The sequence below is a fragment of the Vigna angularis genome, chromosome 8 (assembly GCF_016808095.1).
Source record: "Vigna angularis cultivar LongXiaoDou No.4 chromosome 8, ASM1680809v1, whole genome shotgun sequence".
Taxonomy (NCBI): Eukaryota; Viridiplantae; Streptophyta; class Magnoliopsida; order Fabales; family Fabaceae; genus Vigna; species Vigna angularis.
This window is the reverse complement of record NC_068977.1, coordinates 2439509-2464894: the sequence shown is the minus strand read 5'-3', so window position 1 is coordinate 2464894 and position 25386 is coordinate 2439509. Positions and strand designations below refer to the sequence as shown.

The 25386-nt window shown below is 39.3% G+C and overlaps 3 protein-coding genes, 1 long non-coding RNA gene and 1 pseudogene across 4 annotated transcripts; 1 reads left to right on the top strand and 4 right to left on the bottom strand.

The window, feature by feature from the left end:
- Window positions 1-5528: 5528 nt before the first annotated feature.
- Window positions 5529-6215, bottom strand: LOC108318958 (uncharacterized). Its single transcript, XM_017549955.1, has one exon. It carries the CDS (start codon window positions 6213-6215, stop codon window positions 5529-5531), a length of 687 nt encoding a protein of 228 aa, XP_017405444.1.
- Window positions 6216-6665: 450 nt separating this feature from the next.
- On the bottom strand, window positions 6666-14262 carry LOC108319024 (uncharacterized). Its single transcript, XR_001831237.2, has 4 exons — window positions 14126-14262; window positions 13886-13946; window positions 13700-13789; window positions 6666-7026 (listed from the first exon to the last, which is right to left on the bottom strand). It is a non-coding gene; the product is annotated as an uncharacterized LOC108319024 (long non-coding RNA).
- A 2323-nt stretch (window positions 14263-16585) lies between these two features.
- LOC108318959 (uncharacterized) lies at window positions 16586-17476 on the bottom strand. Its single transcript, XM_017549957.2, has one exon. It carries the CDS (start codon window positions 17474-17476, stop codon window positions 16586-16588), a length of 891 nt encoding a protein of 296 aa, XP_017405446.2.
- A 3096-nt stretch (window positions 17477-20572) lies between these two features.
- On the top strand, window positions 20573-22451 carry LOC128193651 (uncharacterized). The gene has a single exon (XM_052867675.1). The coding sequence runs from the start codon at window positions 20612-20614 to the stop codon at window positions 22019-22021; it is 1410 nt and encodes a 469-aa protein (XP_052723635.1). The 5' UTR covers window positions 20573-20611; the 3' UTR covers window positions 22022-22451.
- A 1160-nt stretch (window positions 22452-23611) lies between these two features.
- LOC128193450 (uncharacterized) lies at window positions 23612-25180 on the bottom strand (annotated as a pseudogene).
- Between the last annotated feature and the right edge of the window lie 206 nt (window positions 25181-25386).

Below are 25386 nucleotides of genomic sequence, written 5' to 3'. Positions count from 1 at the left end.
ATTTAGTTTTCTTTGATGTACTTTGTTCAATGTTTTTATTGTTTCATGTTTGAATATTCACGGCTGCCCAAGTTATAGAATGAAGTATTGTTCAATGTTTTATTTTGATTTTGTTAAGAATGAAAAGAAGCATATAAAAAGGTGATTAAAATTTAGTGAGAGGAGAAGAAATTGAACATGTTTGGTTGTGTAACAAGTTAAGTTTCGGTTGAATCATATCATTTCCTGCATCAATGTTTTTAATTCTTCTTGTTCCTTAGATGACCATTAATTGTGAAAACAGTAGGTGTGTCACGTGAAAAAAAAAACCGTCTTTTTGTTGTAAGAAATTCAACCATCTTTTCTCTAAAAATTTTATTAGCATTTAGTCTATGTGGGTCATTTTCTTGTGTTAATTTTGCTGTTCAAATTTTGTTTTAAGAAAGAATACCGTGACTGGAATTGTGTGCATTTGGAATACTTATTTTTCTTTTCAATTCAAAAAGATAAAAAAAAAGTGTTCATGAGGGAAGGGAAGTACGTGGGAGTGTTATCATATAATTTCTTTGCAAAATGAAGTTGATATGATGTTGGAAGGCCACGGTTATGAATGTCCATTTTTAGTTTTCTTTTTAATAAAATCAAAGCAAACATGTCACTGTAATTAGAGAATTTTTGGAAGCATTTGCACTGCAGAATTGAATTTTCATGACTGTATGTTTTCTGTGCGTATATTGTTTTTGTATTTTAATTCAAATCTTGGTGAATTGTGCATTCTGGTTTTACTGTCAAATGTTGATTTTTACTGTTTAATTTCGTTTTTACTATTCATTGTGTTATTTTTACTGTTTGTGAATTTACGGCTTTCATCATTTAATTTTCCTGCTTATAAAAACACAAAAACAATCGCAATTCCCCCAATTCGTAATTGACTTAAAACCCGAACCAACAATTTGGTCCTTGAGAGACGACCTAGGAGTCACTGCCTAGTCTATACTGCATTCTTTTATGCAAACAAATTTGTATGCGGTGCGACCCGCGTATCAGCATGCTAATGCTGGCTGTCCATCCTGATGTTCCGTGAGTACTCATCCTCACTTAGAGGAGGGTAGGTCATGTGTGGGAACGGCAGGAGGTCCGAGTCCTTAGGCGTACTTTGGATAGGGCTAACCTCGGGTGGCAGCAGATGTGATTATTCCAGTTACTATATCACCCGGGTGCAAGGGACGCCTGTAGCTACACAGTTTCATACAGTCCAGACGGTCCGTCTAGTAATAGTTTTTGGATGATTATCCATGTTGAAATTTCTGGTATATTTGAATTGTTGAATTTTTATGTTAATGTATGAATTAAATTACATAAGCTTACCCTTCGTTTTTCCTTGTGTTGTCCCTCGTTCTTGTACGTCCGTCTTGTCTTCGCGATGATCATCCGTGTGGATGGGAGCAGATGGAAGTGAGCTACTTGAAGAGGCGCTGGAAGAAGAAAATTTTGATGATGCGAGCCTCGTAGATGTGGAAGTAAAGGCCGAGCCCTAGTGCGCTCGTTTGTTTAGTTTTGAATTGTTTAGTCTTATTAGTGAACGTTCGGTTATTTGGTTTTGTAAAACCGTTCGTCCCTGACTCTTCTTATCTCAGATGTTTTGTATTTTGGTTTCTGTATTTTAAGCCGTTCGGCTTTTTGAACCCAATTTTAATGTAAGACTGCTTTGTTTAACTGATTAATGTAAATTAATTCTAATTTATAGTGATTACTGTATTTTGGGATGTTACATAAGCCGCCAAACAAAAACACTAAATTAAAGTGACAAATAAATAACCTTTTTATTTCATATATTCGTTTTCTAGAGAGTTACTCTCCACCACAATGCTCTCTGTATCTCCTCTTCCCTTTTTTACCCTTCAGATATGCATTAAATCCCTTTCGCTCCAAAAAGCTCCCACACACCACCTCACAACAACTCTTTTTCCTCTTTCTTTTCTTCCTTTCTCTCTCTTCAGTTCCCAATTCGTAATGCACTAATGAGAGCACCGTTCACCAATGGCGTTTCAGCTGCAAGTCTAGTTTGTCTTTTTTTTCGCAATTTCATTCGCGTTTCTTCTGAGCGTGTGATTCTATTGCAGCAATGGCGTTTGAGCGCTCAACCGCCGCACCGCTCAACTCCGCCATGACCTACGACGAGGACTCCATGGAGCGCAGCAAGACGCCTTGCAAGTTTCCTCTCTTTAATTCATTATTTACTGAAGAGAGATAATTTTTTTTATATATTTTCACTTTGATCGCACTATTCATGCAACATTAAATTGTGTTAGCGAAAAAGTTAAACAAAATTTTAATTTAATAAAATTATTAGCTTCAAAACATTCATTTTATGCGCCAAATCTGATGGTTCACGCCAATTAATCATAACTTAACACTTTATTACTGTTCCCAACCCTCTCAGATTCCAGAACTTGCTCTTACATCTCTCAGAGAAGTATCCCTGCGAAAATAAAGAAATAGTTGAAAATAGAAATAGAGCTTCCTTTAAAGCAAAATCTAGAACTTTTGCCATTATTGTTAAATAAAAATGTAGTAGTATCCTTAGCACTAGGTCCAGTAGGAGTAGTATAGTAGTACCAGCACTCTAGGGGTCGGTCAAACTCACGTAAACAAACTCGTGAGAGCTCTTAAAACTCGATTTTTAGACTCGACTGTAATAAGTAAGAGTTTACTTCCCAGGAAAAAAAGTGAGTTTACACCGAAAGTGTTAACTCACGAGTTTGATAACCATGAGTAGTAGCATAGTAGTAGGAGTAGTATTATAGTAACAGTAGTGATAATAATAGTAAGGTTTAATCCTTTTCGACATCCCTATTTATGTACGAATGTCTCAATTGGGTCCTCGTTTTTTTAAAGTGTATCAAAATGGTCCTTAATTTTGAAAATTGATATTAATTGAGTCCTTTCCGTTAAGTTGGGTGGACGACGTTAAAAAAATTGATGAGTGGATGCTGAGATGACGAACGGACGCTCGTCCACCAGCGAACGAACGCTTGTCCAACAGCGAACGAACGCTCGTCGACCACCAAACGAACGGTCGTCCAGTGTGGAACGAACGGTCGTCCAGCAGTAAGAGGTCGACGAGCGTTCGTTCTCTGGTGGACGAGCGTTCGTTCGCTGGTGGACGAGCGTTCGTTCGTCATCTCAGCATCCACTCATCAATTTTTTTAACGCCGTCCAGCCAACTTAACAGAAAGGACTCAATTGATATCAATTTTCAAAATTAAGGACCATTTTGATACACTTTAAAAAACGAGGACCCAATTGAGACATTCGTACATAAATAGGGATGTCGAAAAGGATTAAACCTAATAGTAATCAACCATTCAGACGAAGGTCTTTTTCAACGCATTATATGAGTTTTCTTTCATGTCTCCCTCTTACCTTTCTGATTGAATAAACTTCTGTTTCGTCTGTATGCACCATCTTAAGAGTTTAAATCCAAATTGTTGGGCAAGGCACCGAAATGATTTTGCATCATCCCTAACACATTCCTCAAGCAAAATGCTTTTTGGACCTGAAGCATGAACAATGCATAGGACCAACTACAGAGTTTTAAATTCAACTCTTCTTATTTGAGAATACGGTCACAATGATGAAATTCTATATATTCCAATCAAACCAACACCCTAAAAATGAAGAGAACAAACATAAGTAAATTTTCAACCAATCGTGTATAATGGCCTCTGTGACATCCCAATTATATACGTCATCATGCATAATATAGGAAAGCAGTCAAGAGTAATTAAGGATTACAGTCATCCTTAGAATAGTGCGAAATTGACAACTAGAGTATTAGAATTTCTTCTTGGAAAATACGGAGAATTTAAAACTTTAAATACTCAAAAGTTCATCCAAATAACATGAGTTCATGGAATAAAACTAGAAAATCTAAGCTGCAGCACTGCCGTCTCCATCAAGAGCTGTTCCCAAAGTATCCTCCCCGCCATCTGCTCCCATCCAAGTGGATGATCATCGCCAAAGAAACATACACAAGCAATACAAACAAGCAAGGGTGAGCTAGATATAAAAAGCATGTTATATAATCTCACACGACATGCAAAAGTCATCCAAACATGGTAAACTGACATCACAAGACTTGTTACTTTATACCTTGACTTGTTGCTTTATAGACCGACTCGTCCGGACCAGAATGATTACCGAGCTATGGCGGGTTATGCACTCGTGGTGGCCTCTACTACTTTGCAAAGCCATTGCCAATGGGTTCCACCCTACCACCCTCACGAGGTTAGTCCGTTCCACGCCCTGGAGCATACTAGAAGCCTCCAAGACTAGGACCTCCAGCTACTCCTCACCACATGGATCAATCCTCTCTACTTGAGAATGAAAGACCATTGGAGTGTCAGGAAAACCCCCAAGACTGAGCTACCATGCAATCATTCTATACACCCCAAATCACCACCATGTATCCTCTCCTTGAGGATCATGAAATTACGTCCATGAATCATACTGTTACTTTGAAACTTAACCCAAGTCATGAATAACCAGATACCACCATATTATCGCGATAAATCCAACATATCTCATGCATTCACATACTTTTCACATAAATCACATCACAGTATATATATTCCAAACATTGTGCACACTCAATTCAACCCAGAACAAGAGCAAATGGACTTAGAACCGAACACTATTTGGTCGAGCACTATTTGGCCGAACACTATTTGGCCGAACACTATTTGGCCGAACACTATTTGGCCGAACACTATTTGACCGAAAACTATTTGCCGAAAGCTATTTGGACGATTACTATTTGGCCGGACATTATTTGCCGAACGCTACTTGGCCGAACACTATTTGGCCGAACACTAAAACCGAGCACTATATTTGATTCAACACAATTAGGCCGAACGCTAAACCGAGCACCAAATTGACTTCAACACTATTAGGCCGAACGAAAAAACCGAACACCATCTTGGATTAAACACTATTAGGACGAACGCTAAAACAGAACATCATAACGAATCGACTACTGTTTGGACGAACACCCAACGATCAAGCCTCATCAAGTCCGAACATTACCTTTGACGAGTACTTCGTGAGGATAAACATCATCGAGAACGAACGTTCCCTATGAACGATCACTAACTGAGAATAAACATCATCAAGACCGAACGCTAACCATCACTAATGTACCAAGACCGAACGCTTAAGATTGAAACCTAAGAATACCAACTTAAGGCCGAACGCTCACAATCACTAATACAATAAGGCCGAACGCTCAAGATTGAAACCTAAGAATACTAACTTAAGGCCGAACGCTCACAATCACAATTAAACCAAGGCCGAACGCTCAAGATTTAAACCTAAGAATACTGACTTAAGGCCGAACGCTCACAATCACAATTAAACCTAGGGCGAACGCTCAAGATCCAAACCTAAGAATACCAACTTAAACCGAACGTTCAAGATTGCTACCCAAGAATACCAAATTAAGAACGAACGCTTATACTCACTAATATATCAAGACCGAACACTCAAAATCAAACACTATTAAACCGGACACCATTAGGACGAACGTTTTCAGTCTTGGTCGCACCCCAAGGCATAGCAGGAAACGTCCGTATACATAAGCTGGAAATCAAAACCTTCAGGTCGCTTCTCAGTTCGTTCTCAATCTTCCTACACTGCCACTCTTCACTGGTGGCCATCATATTGAACCTGACAAGGTGTTTGAACTTGTTGGTGTATTCAGAAACGGACATCCCACCTTGAACCAGCTGCAGAAACTCCACTTCCTTGGCAAAACGGACGCTGTCAGGGAAGTATTCTTCATAAAACTTGCTCTGGAATACTTCCCAGGTGATAGGATTTTGGGCGTCCGTCAGGATAGCTCTCATGCTCGCCCACCAGTGGCTTTCTTCTCCAGTTAGTAGATATTCTGTAAACGCCAACCTGTTCTCATCCGGGCATCTCTTGGCGTTGAAAATCCTCTCCATGTCCCTTAGCCACTGATCTGCCTCATCAGGGAGGCATTTCCCACTGAACTTGGTCGGATGGTGTTGAAGGAAGCTCTCCAAGCTCCACTCGGTCTGGTGAGTAGCGTTGGAAGAGGAAGCTCCAGGCGTACCTCTGGTAGCAGCAATGATTTCCATTAACTGCCTTTGAGTGGCTTCAGAGTTGGCGCGTGCGGCCTCCAAACTCTGTAGGGCAACTGCATTCTGCTCCATTAGTGTGGTGTTCTGGTGTTATAGCCTCTCAATAACTGTCTCCAACAACCTAGTGTTGTTGGGCGCCTCAGATTCATTGGGCTGAGGTGGGGGAGGGAGTCTAGGTGCCATTTGTTCTCTAAGACACAGAGAAAAACGAACGTTAGTCATGTTCAAGGAGTTAAAAAAAATAACTCATTAAACATACAATAAGCACACAGCAAAAACACAGTGTACTCATAACCTATAGTGTCCTTAAAAGAACAAAACTGCTTTGATACCACTAATGTAACATCCCAAAATACAGTAATTACCATAAATCAGAATTTAATTACATTTAACAGTAAAACAATGTAGTCTTTACACTAAGATAGGATTCAAAAGCCAAAAAGCTTCAATTACATAATTCCATACAGCAATGCAGAAATACTGGAAGTTTGGGACGAACGGTTTTACAAAAACAATTAACCGAGCGTCAAAATAAAAGCTAACATCTAAACTTCTAATATGAACGAGCGCTCTAAGGCTCGGCTTTGACTTCTGTTGTAACATCCCAATTATATACGTCATGCATATATAATAAAGACGTCATCATGCATAATATAGGAAAGCAGTCAAGAGTTAATCAAGGATTACAGTCATCCTTAGAATAGTGCGAAATTTCCGACTAGAGTATTAGAATTTCTCCCTGGAATTTATGGGACAATTAAAAATTTAAACACTCAAAAGTTCTTCCAAATAATATGAGTTCCTCGGAATAAAAGCTAGCACATCTAAGCTGCAGCACTGCCGTCTCCATCAAGAGCTGTCTCCAAAGTATCCTCCCCGTCATCTGCTCCCATCCAAGTGGATGATCATCGCCAAAGAAACATACCCAAACAGCACACAACACAAACAATGCAAGGGTGAGCTAGATATAAAAAAAACATGTTATATAATCTCACATGATATGCAAAAGTCATCCAAACATAGTAAACTGACATCACAAGACTTGTTACTTTAAAACCCCGACTTATTGCTTTATAGACCGACTCGTCCGGACTAGAATGATTACCGAGCTATGGCGGGTCTTGCACTCATGGTGGCTTTATGAAATTTGGGCACTCCCGCCATGGCACTACCGCCTTGTGAAACTTGGGCACTACCGCCGGGTGGAACTTTTGGGCACTCCTGCCCGGCCACAATCACGAGGTTAATCCGTTATCACTCACCTTGGATCATATGGAAGCATCCAAGACTAGGACCTCCTGCTACTCCTCACCACATGTTCAATCCTCTCTACATGAGAAGAAAGACCATTGGAGATTCAGGATGACCCCCAAAACTGAGCTACCATGTAATCATTCTATACAACCCCAAAACACCACCATGTATCCTCTCCTTGAGGATCATGGAATTACGTCCATGAATCATACTGTTACTTTGAACCTTATCCCAAGTCATGAATAACCAGATGCCCCCATAATATCACATTAAATCCAACATATCTCATACATTATCATAAATCACATCACAGTATATATTTTCCAAACATTTTGCACATAATTCAATTCAAGAGAACTTAAAACCCATTACCATTTGCAGACCATTGGATGGACGAACACTATTCCACCGAGCGTTATAAGCCGAACGCCACTATGCCAATTGGACGGACGCTAAGAGATTTAACAAAATTTGACCGAACGCTAAAACCGAACGCCATGTTCAATTAAGCACTATTGGGCCGAACGCTATGACCGAGCACTTAGGCCGAACGCTAAACCATCGAATACCCTATTGAATTAAACACTATTTGACCGAGCGCTCTAATATCAAGGCCGAACACCATTTGGACGAACACTATCTGACGCACGCTATCTGGCGAATGTGATCTACAGAACGTTCACGAATACTCCAAAACCGATCATTCGAGACCCAAAGTTTAAGGCCGAACACTCTCTGCCGAACTCTAATTCCTGAATACTATGAGAACGGACGTTATCGGATCCTAGGCCGAACGCGAAACCATTGGACACGATATTGAATTCATCATTGTTTGAACGAGCGCTAAAAGATCAACCCTTATGAAGACCGAACGCTTTGAGTCTAAACCTCGGAATACCTGTTCCAAGTCGAACGCTATATTTTACTAATCACATAAAAATATTGGACGCTCAATATCCACACTTAACACTATCAAGTTAAGAATGAACGCTCAAGATTGCTACCCGAGAATACCAAGTTAAGAACGAACGTTTATACTTTCTAATACATCAAAACCGAACGTTCAAGAGTCAAACTTAGAATATCAAATAAAGTCTGAACGCTACACTCACTAATTCACCAAAACGGACGTTCAAGATTCAAGCCTTAGAATTCGAATTAAGACCGAACGCTCACGATATGAACCTGAGAATACTTCATCAAATCGAACGCTTATAATTTCTAATACAGAACCCGGACCAAACGCTAAATATCACTTTTGGGGGATACCATTTGGAAGGCGAACGCCAACGATCACTATTTCACCAACACCGAACGTTCAATATTTAAACATAAGGACATCAGATTTAAGACCGAACGCTCAGGTTCACCAGCTGAGACTACCAAATTAGGACGAGCGTCTACCATCCTCACCGAACCACACTTAACCGAGCACAAGTCTCAACCGAACGGTATACTAAGAAAGAAGGACGAACGCTAATGCTCTCCGAACACAAAACCGAACGTTCTTGATATTCTAACCGACCACTAGTCGAGCACTGTGCGGACGAACGTTCAATATTTTGGCCAACCACTAATTGGTCGAGCCATTTGGATGAGCGTGCGTTTCTGCAGAATTCTGCAGAATCGCAGGTTTTCCAGAAACCCCAAATTTTTCATCCCCTTCTTCCCATATTTGCATCAAACACAGTATATATCAGCAATCAAACAAAAGATCTAGCTCCCCTTATGTCAGGCCTCAAAAAATGCATACGCTCAATGGAGTCCACGTGGCAGCAGGAGGATGAGCCACCTCAGCGACGCACATGGTCGACAGCAGCGCCTGACGCACCACCAACAAACGTCAGGTGTCGCACGTGGAGGTGAGTCAGGAACATTGGTGGAAAGCTGACTGGCATGGTGCGAACGTGCGTTCAGCGGTAGTGGAATACACGTGTCCACCTGGGAGTGGACGTCCGACATCTACAGTCAGAGTGAACGTGCGTTCGGCGTAGTGGAGTACACGTGTCTGCCTGGGAGTGGACGTTCGTCCAGCATGGCAGTCAGAGGCATAGTGGAGAACGTGTTGCCAGCGTGTGAACGTGCGATCGGCGATGGTGGAAGACGCGTGGCAACTGTAGAGTGGTCGACCGTCCGTTATGGGTTGTCAGAGAAGCGGCGGAGTGCGATGCCAGCACAACTGCCAGAGTGGACGTGCGCTCGGCGGCAAGTGGGAATTCTGAACATATTCCCCACTCACTCTACACGTCCCTCTCTTTGCTTCATTTCTGAAAACCCCCAATTCTCTCCTCCTTCTCTCTACACCCTCTGCACCCTTTCTCACTCTAAGATACCACCCGTTTAATCTCCTCCGATCTGTATTTCCGGCACTGTGGAAGGACGCACGACATCCAGGGCTTCTAGAGAAGACGTTCGGTTCGTGAAGACTAAGCTAGTAAGTCTTTCCATTCTCTCTAGACGTTCGTTTTCCTTGCATGCAAACTCAATTCTGAGTGATACGTTCGTCATCTTTCTCAAAGTAGAGTAGTTCTGATTTTGGTATTTGGGGTTCGCTCGTACAGTGGATTAACGAGCGTTGGCTAGTGGAATTTGAGTGGAGAAGCGTTTGTGTGCGTTTGTGAATGTTCGGTCATTTTCCAGGTAAGGGAAGCTTATTTAATATAATTGTTGTTGATGCATGCTGTATGTGAACGTTCGTATGAGTATGATGGATGATGATTGATGAAATTGAATGATATGAACGTTCGTTATTCACTGCATGAGAATAATATATGATGAATTGGATGTGATTTAGATGCATGAACATTCGCTGATTTGATGAAATGAAATATATGAAATTACATGATATGAGTCGTATGAAATATGAGATTTGTGTGATGTGAACGAATGGAACTATGAGAAATGAACTGGAAATGAAAAATGATTTGTAAGAGAATTTTTATGAACATGTACGTTCGTACTGAACGGTTATTCACCGTTCGGTTTTCCTTGGTAATATGGTTGAAATGTTGATTATGTCATTTGGATAAATCCTTGGTTGAGGACGAGCGTCCTTGTGTAAAAATGTTGTGCTTGAGCGTTCGGCCAAGCACTGTTTGTATTTGAGTGTTCTCTGATAAATGTCTACCCTTTTTATTTACATGGTATTATACGTTCGTTACTGAGACGGTCACTGACCGTTCAGTTTTCTTAGCAAAAATCATGGAAATGGGATTCTGTCATCTGGGTAGAATCCTGGTCGAGGACGAACGTCCTCGTCCTAAATTGCTGTGCTTGAGTGTTCGGCAAAGCACTATTGTAACCAGTATTCTTGATAAAGTCATGTCTGTTGTATGTATATGTGTAATAGCATATTTTACCGTTCGTATACACCTCTTTAGAATCCCTTAGTTTATTTAAGGCTTAATTACCTACTTAGTCCCCATGTTCGGAGGTAATTTGCTGTTTAGTACCTGGTTTTAAAAATGTAGGCATTTGATACCTATGTTTTGAAATTTGTATCAATTGAATCCTACCCACTTAACGCCGTTATAAATCTAACGTTTTTCTGACATCAACTTTGAATTGTGGACGAGCGTCCTCTTAGTGGACGAGCATCGCTGGACGAGCGTCCTCTTCCGCCTGACTGGGCGTTCGCTTCGCTGGACGAGCGTCCTCTTCTGCCTAACTGGGCGTTCGCTTCGCTGGACGAGCGTCCTCTTCTGCCTGACTGGGCGTTCGCTTCGCTGGACGAGCGTCCACTGAACGTACTTGCGTCCACAGGGCGAGTGTTATCAATTGCTCGTCCACTAAGAGGACGCTCGTCCACTACCGCTCGTCCACAATTCAAAGTTGATGTTAGAAAAACGTTAGATTTATAACGGCGTTAAGTGGGTAGGATTCAATTGATACAAATTTCAAAACATAGGTATCAAATGCCTACATTTTTAAAACTGGGTACTAAACAGCAAATTACCTCCGAACATGGGGACTAAGTAGGTAATTAAGCCTATTTTAAACTAAGAATAATTTGTATGGCTGCCACATTTTTAAGCCAATGTCACGTTTTTTTTATAGCTAACATATGTGACTGTTTTTATGTGCAAAGAGCTACCACAGTTATCACTCACGGTTTTGTTGAGATGGGGTTGGCAAAATGTAGCATGCATATGGACAAAAGTGGGGGCTGCCATTGAGAAAGAAGAATATTATTCTGATTTGGAAAACATTTGAGATAAAGAAAAGGGACCACCAAGTTCAAGTGCAGCCCACGGTTTTTGGAAGACAATAGCATGGTTTATATCATTCACGTTGGAAATGAAATGAAAAATGGGAGCCACCACACTATTTCTTGGTTTGAAACATGGTTTCTGTAACATCCCAAAATTATACAGTCATCAACTATATACTTAGAATAATCACATATATTAATAATTCAAAACAATTTTAAACAAAGGGCACGACAATAACGAAAGAGGCCGAACGGCCGCTAATGTACATAATTTAACGAGAGTTCACAAAAAGATAAGGAAGAACGGTTTACAAAACAATGACCGAACGTCCAACTATTTACAATCCACAAAAGAGCGCTCGTTCACAGCCGCTCGCTATTCTAACTACTATAACTAAAAACCGAACGCCCTCACTGTTCGGCCTTCACTTCTACTTCTACGAGGTTGGCTTCCTCCAAATTTTCTTCTTCCAGCATTTCTTCCAGTAACGCCTCTCCATCTGCTCACATCCACACGGATGATCATTGCATAGACAAGACGAAGGTTCAAGGATGAACGACAACACAAGAAAGAGACACAGGGTAAGCTTATTGAATTTAATTCAAACCAAAACATACAGTTTATACATCTCAATTCCAGCAAGTAAGTTCACAACATATACATTCAATTCATACATAAATTTCATCCAAAATCCTGATACTAGACCGACTGTCCGGACTGTATGAATTCTGTGTAGCTACGACGTCCGTGCACCCAGGTGGGATAGCTGTAATACTCGTCAGCAGCCACCTGAGGTTAGTCCGTTCTGTCCAAGTTACAGTTATGGACTAAGACCTCCTGCCATTCCCACGCATGACATACTCCTCTCTAGTTGAGAACGAGCACTCACGGAATATCAGGATGACCCGCCAGCTAAGCTTGCCACATTCATACTTTACAATCTCAATATCCATTCAAGATTCGTTCCACCCTGGAACGCTCGTTCAAAATCCAAAATCACAATTTCAGTTCTCATAGTGTTCGCACATCTTAATTTATCCTCTTGAGTACATTTTCATTCTATGTTCCACTTTCTTAAAAAAACGAACGTTCACTCCTCTTCATAACGAGGACGAACGTCGAGGGCGAGACCGAGAAAGACTTCTTGAATTAGTTAAATGATCTAACTCTAGTACGATCGGGAAAATACTTAGAATAATTTAAGTTCAATGACTCTGGAACGAATCCAATGGGTAGATACCTCACAACTTGGTTGAATAAAATAAACCGAACACAATTTAATTCAGGGGACAAACCGCCAGTCAATGACCGAGCGCGAAAGTAGGCGTTTAATAAATAATTTGGACGAACGTCACCGAAGACTTGGACGAACGCTATTTAAATTTAGGACGAACGCTTATGGGAATTAAGGACGAGCGCTATTCTCGCTCGTTACAGTTTACGGAAATGGACGAGCGTTCGGTCTGAGACCGAGCGCCACTTAGGACGAACGTTCAATAGATGACCGAGCACAATTTAGGACGAACGCTCAGTGTAAGACCGAGCGCTACTTAAGACGAACGCTTGGTATAAACCGAGCGCTATTAGGACGAACGCTCAAATAGCATTTCAAAAGGGGACGCTCGTTCTTAAGTCGAATCCTTTCCAAATGAAAGAATTTCTACTCTAAATCATTGTCAGGGAAAACCGAACGGTAGAAGACCGTTCGATGACGAGCGTGCCTTATCAAAGTAAGGACTAGTATATTTTCCAGATTTTTCATCAACAATAATTTCACATTTTTCATACGATGCATATCTTATAATCTACCTCCACCATAAATCTCATACATTACATAATTCATATTATCATACATCGGTTCATACTTTATACATCGTATCCAAATATCAAATTACTTACTTTATAAGATTCTCATTAATCATTCATACCAAGCAACCATCAGCATACGAATCAACCAATGCATACCACATTCATTCAGTGTAACAGCGATCGTTCATAACTAATACATCAGCATACAATTCATGCATACAATCCATACCGAACATGCATACAACACACAGTATAAATTAAATCACAATAAGCTTCCCTTACCCGGATTCAGTAGCGAACGTCCTAAAGGGGTGGATCTTGACTCGTCTAAAAGAAGCTCTCTCCACGTTTCTCTTAAACTCTCCAACTAAACTAACCAAAAGAAAAGGAAAGGTTTAGCCTACACCGTTGCATGCAGCTGAAAACAGTTTACAGGAACTCCAGAACCGATCGTCCAAGTGAACTTACCAGAACCGGAAGTTGTTCGGCTTAAAATGAAGCTTGCGGTGCAGGGAACGTTCCTACAGTGCTGAAACGTGAATGGAGATAATGGTGGTAAGTTGCAGAAGAGAGAAGGAGAAGGGTTCAAGAGAGAACCGTTCAAATAGCTCAGATTTCCATCAAAAGCATGAAAAATAAAGATAGAACACAAAATTCATACAAGATCATGCATTAATAGAGAAATTACAAAGAGTTTCAGAAATTTACTCTCAACCCCAGTGAAATGGAGTTTTAGCTACACATATACAACATAGAAGAGAGAAATGATGGATTGGATGGTGGAAATTGGAGTTTTTCCACCATGGAAGCCCCTTGGAGAAGCTGCAGCAGCGTCCCTCTGCTCCTCCCCGTTCCAGATCCCCCTTCTGCAACTGCCTCTGGAGTCTGATATAAAGAAGGGTACAATAATTGAGTCACGGGTCATTTCTGGACGAGCGTCCAATTTTCTGGACGGGACAAGCGGCCCAATTCTAGACGAGCGTCCTCTCTTGGTCATTTTATGGACGAGCGTCCACTTGCTGGACGAACGTGCTTCTGCTGGACGAACGTGGACGAGCGTCCTCTCCTATTCTGGACGAGCGTCCTCTGCTGGACGAGCGTCCTCTGCTGGACGAGCGTCCTGCTGGACGAGCGTCCTCACTCTGGACGAGCGTCCTCTGCCTGCTGGGCGAGCGTCCTCTGCCGCTCTGGACGAGCGTCCTCTGCGCGTTGGACGAGCGTCCTCTGCTGTGCTGGACGAGCGTCCTCTAGCTATGAAACGAGCGTGCGCTCGCTATGTGACGAGCGTCCGCTCATTTGCGACGAGGGTCCCATTTCTTCTAAGTTGCGCCCGGCGCCCCTTTTTATCTCGCGCCCGGCGCCCTTTTTTTCTTGCACCCAGGCGCGATCCTCTCGGCAAAACTGCACCTATGAGTGTGGTCCAAGTCTTTTATGGTATCCAATCCTGATTTTTCATCAAAATAAACAACAAAAGCATTAAAAAACATTTAAACAATCAAAATTATACTTATATCAACAATTATACACTTTTCATGAGAATTAACCCTAAAACTTACTCAAACTCACTACAATTTAAGCAACAAAAACAAGTAAAGTTTACACCTATCAGTCGCTGAGGTGGCGCGCTCTTCGGCTGCCACGTTTTTTTTTTTTTAAAGGCCTTACAGGTAGTATGGGTTGGTTGAATGCCAGAAGTAGTACCACAGTAGTAATGATCAAGATAGTTAGGTCGAGTTTTGTTTCTAAGAGAAATTCTTTGTTCAACAGTGGGAATAATGATACTATCAGAAGTAGGATGAGAAATGTTACTAGGTGAATGATTTGAAGCAGTGGGAATAGGTAGAACAGTAGGAAAATCAAAGAAAATAACATCAAAATTATCATCATGTGTAGGAGAGGAAGGTGAAGTAGAACAATTTTTATAGGGAAAAATATATTCATGAAAAATGACATGGCGTGAAAGGATAATAGAATGTGAATGCAAATCATACAGCACAAACCCTTTGGTTCCAGATTTGTATCCAAGAAAAATGCATTTAGTACATCTGGAATCAAGTTTTGTACGTCCTGCAGTAGCAGAGCTGGAGTATGATAAGCATCCAAAGACTTTCAGATTTGAAAAATCAGGTTTGATAGAATAAACTAATTCATAAGGAGATTTATTGTGAAGAAATGGTGTTGGAAGTCTATTAATAATGTGAATGGCAAGTTTTATAGCATAAGACCAAAAAATGTTAGGAACTTTAGATTGAAAAAGGAGAGAACGACAAACATTAAGAATATGTTGATGCTTCCTTTCAACAATGCCATTTTGTTGAGGAGTAGCAACACAAGTAGTTTCATGAAAAATACCTTTAGTAGAATAAAAATCATTAAGAAGAAATTCTTTGCTATTGTCAGATCTTAGAATTTTAAGTGTACAGGAATACTGGTTTTAAGTTAAAAGAATCAATTTTGGAAGTAAGGTTTTAACATCAGATTTGTGTTTCAAAAGAAGAATTCATGTGAAACGACTATAATCATCAACAACAGTTACAAAATATTTGTATCCATCAATAGAAGAAATAGAAAGGGGGCCCCAAATGTCAACTTGAATGAGATGAAAGAAACAAGGAGATTTAGTTTTGCTAACAGAGAATTGAAGACATTTTTGTTTGGCAAAAGCACAAGCATCACAATCATCAATAGATTGAAAGGAAATATCAGTATATTGAGAGGCTAAAGTTTGAAAAACTTTATTTGAAGGATGTCCAAGTTTCATGTGCCACAGATTACAAGAATCACTAGAACTATTATGAAAAGCAGAATGAAAAATGTTTAATTCAGATGTAGTTGTTGGATTATTGCTAAGAAGATAAAAAAGGCCCTTGTATTTCTTAGCTACTCCAATCGTCTGGTAAGTATCCATTTGCACAATGAGACAGCTATTTTGATGAAAAACGATGAGGAAATTATTGGAATGTAATAGTTTAGAAATAGAAATAAGATGAACAGAGAAATTGGGAACAAAAAGAGTATTATGCAAAATCAAATTGCCTAAAATGACAGTACCAGAAAATTTAGCAGTAACAAAACTGTGATTTGGTAAACGTATCGAAATAGGAGTGATGGGATGTAAAGAATGAAAAAGAAATTTTGAAGAACATATATGATCAGTAGCGCCACTATCTATAATCCAAGAAGAAGAATTAGGTGAAGAAAAGAACTTGAGGACTGTGGAGTGCATTGATTAACACTGGCCTCCCTAGTAGTAGGAGATTGAGACTGTTTCAATAAACCAAGAATGGCGTCATACTGATCTTGAGAAAAGGTGCAAGGAATTTGAGTTTTATCAGCGGAAGAATCAGTGGAGGTGTGTGAAACACCATCAGTCAGGTTGGCAGAAGGATTGGAGATGGCAGAATTAGGTTTGATGATGGGTTTATAACCTTGAGGAAGACCATATTTGATCCAACAATTATTAGAAGTATGATTGGTTCGTTTGCAATGATCGCAGTATTTGGAACGACCACCATATTTAGGAATGCGTCCGCGTCCACGACCAGAAGAAACACTAGGACGATCGATCTTATAAGGCTTGTACTGAGGATCGTGAGAATTGAAATTGGCCATGGAATCTTGTGGAATTTGTGAGGAAGAATTGTGAAATTCGCGTTCTTGTTGAAGAATCAAAGAAAAAGTTTTGGTAAGAGTCGGCATGGGTTCCTTTAGCATGATTTGCGAACGTACAGAAGAGAATTCATCGTTTAACCCACGTAGAAACTTAATTACAGAATCATCACTACGCTCTTGTTGAATCTTGATCAATAATCCACAATTGCAAGGAGAATGACAGGTACAGACAAGAATGGTTTGATACAGAGAAAGCTCTTTCCAAATTATTTGAAGACGAGTATAATACTGAGATACAGTGGAATCACCGTGTTTGCAAGAGTGAAGAGCTTCTTGAAGATCAGCAATACGAAACTTATCACCATGAGAAAAACGTTGAAAGAGATCAGTCCAAATTTCGTAGGCAGATTCCATCCACATAATGGATTGTTTTATGGGAAGCGTCATGGATCGCGTCAACCAGAAAATCACCATCTTGTTGCAGCGTTTCCAGGCTTGGTGAAGGACATCATCACAGGAGGCCAAGAAACAGTACCAAGAACAAATTTTTCTTTATTCTTGGTTTCAAGAGCAACGAGCATATCATGCCGCCATTGTTGATAGTTGTTGTCAGAAAGGAGAGGAGTGACAAGAACAAGAGCTGGGTTCTCACCGGGATGGAGAAACAAAGGATTAGCGGGTTAGAAAGATAATCGGTGGTGGAAATGGAGAAAGCCATGAGAATAGAACAGAAAAGTATTTGTCTTCTGATACCATGTAAGTGATCAGAGAAACGAGAAAGAGAAAACCAGAAAGAACAAACTGAAAATGAATTGTATTGAAAAGTTACAGAAATTACAATCAAACAAAGTATTTATACAGGAAAAAGAAGAAACAACTAAGAAAAGTAAAACGCAGACCGAGCAGCTTCCTAGACCGATCGTCTTAGAATAGAGATGATCGGTAGAGAGCAGACAACTGAACCTGTCGAACGGAACGACCGATCGTCCGAGAGTATAGACGGTCGACAGTGAGAAGACACCAGGACCGGTCGATCGGTACGACCGATCGTCCGAGAGTAGAGTCGATCGTCAGTGAGAAGACAACAGGAACAGTAGCGAGAAGTCAACAAAACCTGACGAACGGTACAGCCGATCGTCCAAGAGTCCTTACCGATCAGTGGTGACGATCAGTAAGAACGATCGGTAAAGAAAAGGATTACAATCAAACCGATCGTCCAAACAGTAATGACGAGCGTTAAGGACGATCAGTAATGTAAAAGGTCTCTATCAGAGAAGGTGGAGAAAATGAAAAGTCAGTTTTTAGGAGGAAGAAGGGTGGGAAGAAGGTTTTCAAAAAAATCAGTTTTCTCCCCAAGGTCAAACGGACGCACTCTCTCATACGGACACCTGTCTTCCACTACTGAATTCAGAATGTTCCATTTTGACACTTGGCAGTTGCGCGTCAGAGTTAGTGAGTGGGTTTTTAATGGTCTGAGCAGGGTTTTAGTGCATTAATTTTGATTTGACAGGTGGTTTACGGTGTTAAATTTCCAAGGTCTTACACAAGTTTCAGCCTTCCTCATGCTTGCTATTTATAGGCTAAAATTTGGCATTATTTAGTTTTTTTTTTAATAATAATATTTTATTATAAATAATATTTAAATCTCATTATAAAAAGTTGTTCCCCTTAATTCCACTTCTGAAAGTAATTTTGTCTTTTTATTTATTTATTTATTTATTTAATATTTTATTAAGAATATTATTTTATAAAAAATAATATTTTGATTTCACCACCAAAAGTATCTTGTTCACTATTTACTTATGAAAGATTCTTTGTCATTTTGCAATCATATTATTTTATTTTATTTTATATATATATATATATATATTTAATTTATTATTATTATTTTTAATGGACTTTACATTCTCCCCAACAAAAAAAATAAATTGGGATAAGAATGTAATGGTGGAATCAACCAAAAGATTAATATTAATAAATTTTGTTTAAATTTTCACCAATTTTCTAAAATGTAATGGTGGAATCAACCAAAAGATTAAAAGTAAAATGAATTTATAATATATGAATGGATGTAAATTTTATATATTAATTTTATAAAATTAAATTAATTTAAAATTCATTTTTTAAAATGATATTGTAAGTTTGAGATAATATTGTTAGAATTAATTAACATATTTAAGATATTATTTATTTTGGAACTTGAAGTTTCAATCAATTTTATCTATAAAATATGTATAAAAGAATTGAGAGAAAAATATATTTAAATTAATATTAACTTTAATAAATATAAAACTAATGTACCAAAACAAACCCTAAACAAAGACTGGAGAGTTTCCTTCCTACTTATAACACTAATGTTTGGGAAATTAATAGTCACTATTATACACTGTTGATAATTTATCTAGTTATGTTTTAATCTGTATTTATTATTTTTATTATAATCATTTAAAACATACACAATATAAACATTAAATTTAAGTTTAATTTAATTTTATCTTGTCTTTAATTTTACATTAATATATATAAATATTTAATGTAAAATTAAATGTGAATAAATAATCACATAATGAATAGAAAGATGGTTTTCTATTATGATATACTTCATGATGTATCATTTAGAAACTGAGATTAAATATAACTTAAATATATTTTTCTTTTTTATCTCCAATATATTTTCAAAATTACGCACCGCTTCCATTTAACAAAATTACGCACCGCTCCCAGGAACTCCGCACCAGCAATAGTCGGTAACGTATAGCCCATGCACTGCCCGCACAGGATTGTTCACTGCCACGTATCTGTCCGTGCCTTTATTACTTATTTATGACCCTCATCATCACGTCCTGTGCATTCTTCCCATAAGATTGTGGACCGGACTCTTCCAACTATTATAAAAACGACATGATAATTTGATAACATCTTTTTTATAATATTTTAATATTATTTATATGATATTAGGTAATTTGTTCAAAATTATATCATAATTAATAATAATAATTATAAATATTAATATAAATTAATCATAAAATGACATATGAATAATATTAAATTATTATAAAAAATTATTCTTAAAATATTATTATTTTATAAAAATTAACAACAGAATAAATTCAGTTTTCTAATAATACACTTTTACCTTGACACAGATGTAAAGATAAAATGATAATAAAAATATAAAATTTAATATTTTTCTAAAAAGAAAAAGTAATTAAAAATAATATTAAATGAATTAAAAAATTTAAGTGTATCAAAAGATTTTTTTTCTTAATATTCATTTTAAAGATTATAATAATAATAAAATATACAAAAAAAAAATCAAATTTTACACCCTTATTTATTTCTTTTTAATTTAAAAAAATTATTATGACAAGCTGTCCCAATTTAAAAGAGATAAAAGAGAAAAGAGTTTGCAGTAGTTAAGAAAAATGTAAATTTACAAATCATTTAGTAGTTTTTCTTCTTAATATTTGGATATGATTTTTCAGATTTCTTTTCTATTTATTTTCTATTCTATTTAAAAGAGTCGATAAATTTATACTGTGATTAAAATTCAAATGAGGTGTGTCTCTCCTCCGTGCTTCAATGGCGGCCTTGAAGATAACACTGACTCCACCTTTGGAAGCAGAAAACGCATTAGAAACGTCGCTAAGGAAAGCTTTTGAGTCTCAGATAACATCTCTGAGACCCCCTTTCTCCTTAGCCATTCCAAGCCCCGACCAATACACCCTCCTCAACCGTGCCATCCTTCACGGCGTTTTAACGGAACCCCAATTCGCCAAAACCCACATCAAACACTTGCACGCCATCGTCACCGACGGCTACGCCACCTTCGTCACCCTCCTCCTCGGCCTCGTCAACTACCTCTACCCCAAACTCCTCGCATCCGTCAAAACGCAGCTACTCTGGCTCACTGATCAAACGGTGTACGTTTTGGGTATCGGCTACGACGCCGTTTTGATCTCCCTTTTGCGCCAAATCGTCGGCGCCGATTGCAGCGATGGAAACTTGTGGCTCTGCTCCAAGTTGGTCACCCTCTTTCTGGAACACTGGGGCCGCTTATTAGAAGACTCGCCCCACGTTTTGTCGTTCGCGTTGTATACGTTTCTTAGGGTTTTAACAGATCATTGTAGGGGTGGTAGCGTTGAAAAGTTGGAGACTTTGAAGCGGTTGGAGATTCATCTGTGCGTGAAGATAATGAGAGAGGAGTTTCACTTGTGTTTGAAAATTGGGAGGGATTTTATTCGCTTGTTGCAGGATTTGGTTCATGTTCCCGAGTTTAGGGCTATGTTGAAAGACATTGTGTTTAATCCGTGTGTGTTTAATATTGTGGGGTTTCAGTTTAAGGATGTTGCTCAGATTTACTCCACCAGGACTTCCAGCAGGTATTCTCTGCTGAGGATCAATCCTGACATGGAGACCCAATTGAGGTTTTTGCTTACAAGCATAAAGTTGGGGCATCAGAAGAGGCATCAGGTTTGGTTTGCTAAGAAGTTTTTGAATGAGCCTGATAAAGAGTTTGTTATAATTGATATTGTGAGGTTCATATGCTGTGCGCACCACCCTCCAAATGAGATCATTCAGTCTGATATCGTTCCTAGGTGGGCGCTTATTGGTTGGCTTTTGACCTCTTGTAGGAGGAACGATGTTGTGGCTAATGTGAAACTGGCTTTGTTTTATGACTGGCTCTTTTTCGATGAAAGGGTGGATATCATTATGAACATTGAGCCTGCGGTTCTGCTCATGGTGCATTCTATTCCAAAGTATGTTGACATTACTCATGCTCTTCTTGAGTTCTTATTGCATCTTGTGGACAGTTATGATGTAGAAAGGAAGAGTGTCTTGGTTAAAGGTGTGTCATCGGCTTTTCAGTTGCTTGTGCGCAAAGGTGTCATTCGGTCACTTGATGTCTTGATTTCTTGTCATGCTCTTCACCCTGCTTTGAAAGAGAGGCTGAAAAGGTTATTAGCATGTGGAAAGCTTGAAAGCTCTTGAAGGATTCTTCCTAAGATAATTGCTGCTTGGTAGCCAACAGTATTGAGTTTCTTGAAATTTTGTCCTGAACCAATGTACATAGACTAGAATATGCTTGATAGAAGCATGTACCATAATTTCACTGGTAGCTAAGGATATTATAGAATAGAAGTCTGTATCAAGCAGTAACTCAAATGTAGGTTTTGATTCTTGTAAATTCAATTAATAGTTTTAAGTTATAACATTGTAAAAGGTCCCCTATGGCCACTTTAAGTTTGGATTTCAAATGAAAAAGAAGACGTTACTTGAAATTTTGTCCTGAACCAATGTACATAGACTAGAATATGCTTGATAGAAGCATGTACCATAATTTCACTGGTAGCTAAGGATATTATAGAATAGAAGTCTGTATCAAGCAGTAACTCAAATGTAGGTTTTGATTCTTGTAAATTCAATTAATAGTTTTAAGTTATAACATTGTAAAAGGTCCCCTATGGCCACTTTAAGTTTGGATTTCAAATGAAAAAGAAGACGTTAGGGAGGGTATTTCCTGTTTGTCACAATGGTGGAAGCTACCCTGTGTTGTGGATTGATACTTCAAATTTTTTTATTAAATACTTTTATCTTATTTAAATTAGTATCTAAACTTATCAAACAAGTTATTAACTGACTGAAACTTGCATAAAGTGAGACATGATTTGGTTATGGTTTCATGCATTGTCTTTAAAGAACATCATCCCTTATCTCCCACTTCCAGGTGCAATTATTCATCTTTTTATTCAACTATGTGGTTTGAGGATTGTAAGGACCGCACGTCCTTTTTAAAAGAAAAAGTGGGGAAGGGAGCAGCTGCACGTTTGAAGGAAATGGAGGGGGCTTACGTTCAGCAAAAGTGGGCGGCAACAGTTGGTGGTGGGTCTCTCCACCTTGAGTGCTCCTTCCAACTCCAAAAGCACTCAAGGTGGAGAGACCCACCACCAACTGTTGCCGCCCACTTTTGCTGAACGTGCGCCCCCTCCATTTCCTTCAAACGTGCAGCTGCTCCCTTCCCCACTTTTTCTTTTAAAAAGGACGTGCGGTCCTTACATTCCTCAAACCACATAGTTGAATAAAAAGATGAATAATTGCACCTGGAAGTGGGAGATAAGGGATGATGTTCTTTAAAGACAATGCATGAAACGATAACCAAATCATGTCTCACTTTATGGAAGTTTCAGTCAGTTAATAACTTGTTTGATAAGTTTAGATACTAATTTAAATAAGATAAAAGTATTTAATAAAAAAATTTGAAGTATCAATCCACAACACAGGGTAGCTTCCACCATTGTGACAAACAGGAAATACCCTCCCCAACGTCTTCTTTTTCATTTGAAATCCAAACTTAAAGTGGCCATAGGGGACCTTTTACAATGTTATAACTTAAAACTATCAATTGAATTTACAAGAATCAAAACCTACATTTGAGTTACTACTTGATACAAACTTCTATTCTATAATTTCCTTAGCTACCAGTGAAATTATGGTACATGCTTCTATCAAGCATATTCTAGTCTATGTACATTGGTTCAGATTGAGGACAAAATTTGAAGAAACTCAATACTGTTGGCTACCAAGCAGCAATTATCTTAGGAAGAATCCTTCAAGAGCTTTCAAGCTTTCCACATGCTAATAACCTTTTCAGCCTCTCTTTCAAAGCAGGGTGAAGAGCAGGACAAAAATCAAGACATCAAGTGATCGAATGACACCTTTGCGCACAAGCAACTGAAAAGCCGATGACACACCTTTAACCAAGACACTCTTCCTTTCTACATCACAACTGTCCACAAGATGCAATAAGAACTCAAGAAGAGCATGAGTAATGTCAACATACTTTGGAATAGAATGCACCATGAGCAGAACCGCAGGCTCAATGTTCATAATGGTATCACCCTTTCATCGAAAAAGAGCCAGTTTCACATTAGCCACAACATTGTTCCTCCTACAAGAGGTCAAAAGCCAACCAATAAGCGCCCACCTAGGAACGATATCAGACTGAATGATCTCATTTGGAGGGTGGTGCGCACAGCATATGAACCTCACAATATCAATTATAACAAACTCTTTATCAGGCTCATTCAAAAACTTCTTAGCAAACCAAACCTGATGCCTCTTCTGATGCCCCAACTTTATGCTTATAAGCAAAAACCTCAATTGGGTCTCCATGTCAGGATTGATCCTCAGCAGAGAATACCTGCTGGAAGTCCTGGTGGAGTAAATCTGAGCAACATCCTTAAACTGAAACCCCACAACATTAAACACACACGGATTAAACACAATGTCTTTCAACATAGCCCTAAACTCGGGAACATGAACCAAATCCTGCAACAAGTGAATAAAATCCCTCCCAATTTTCAAACACAAGTGAAACTCCTCTCTCATTATCTTCATTTCAAACACAAGTGAAACTCCTCTCTCATTATCTTCACGCACAGATGAATCTCCAACCGCTTCAAAGTCTCCAACTTTTCAACGCTACCACCCCTATAATGATCTGTTAAAACCCTAAGAAACGTGTACAACGCGAACGACAAAACGTGGGGCGAGTCTTCTAATAAGCGGCCCCAGTGTTCCAGAAAGAGGGTGACCAACTTGGAGCAGAGCCACAAGTTTCCATCGCTGCAATCGGCGCCGACGATTTGGCGCAAAAGGGAGATCAAAACGGCGTCGTAGCCGATACCCAAAACGCACACCGTTTGATCAGTGAGCCAAAGTAGTTGCGTTTTGACGGATGTGAGGAGTTTGGGGTAGAGGTGGTTGACGAGGAGGAGGGTGACGAAGGTGGCGTAGCCGTCGGTAACGATGGCGTGCAAGTGTTTGATGTGGGTTTTGGCGAATTGGGGTTCCGTTAAAACGCCGTGAAGGATGGCACGGTTGAGGAGGGTGTATTGGTCGGGGCTTGGAATGGCTAAGGAGAAAGGGGGTCTCAGAGATGTTATCTGAGACTCAAAAGCTTCCCTCAGCGACGTTTTTAATGCGTTTTCTGCTTCCAAAGGTGGAGTCAGTGTTATCTTCAACGCCGCCATTGAAGCACGGAGGAGACACACACCTCATTTGAATTTTAATCACAGTATAAATTTAGGGAAATGATACTTCGACAACCAGTTTTGACAACATTTAGACACGTGTGTAAATGTGAGCGGTCCACGTTTTTAATGAAATATCTGACGTGGCAAGGGGCAGGCAGGTTTAGAAGTTTAGTTTGAAATTCATTTCGAACATTGTAGAGAGAGAACCGCGAACATTGGGAGGGAGGTTGTGACCTAGACAGAGAGAGGCCGAGAGAGTTGGAGAAAGGGAGTTCGAGAGAGAGAGGTCCGACGGAGTGCTTGCCGGGGTGCCGCCGGACA

Excerpts from the sequence above, each read along its gene's own strand:
- LOC108318959 (XM_017549957.2), bottom strand. The coding sequence starts at position 17,476 with ATGACGCTTCCCATAAAACAATCCATTATGTGGATGGAATCTGCCTAC.
- LOC108318958 (XM_017549955.1), bottom strand. The coding sequence starts at position 6,215 with ATGGAGCAGAATGCAGTTGCCCTACAGAGTTTGGAGGCCGCACGCGCC.
- LOC128193651 (XM_052867675.1), top strand. The coding sequence starts at position 20,612 with ATGGCGGCCTTGAAGATAACACTGACTCCACCTTTGGAAGCAGAAAAC.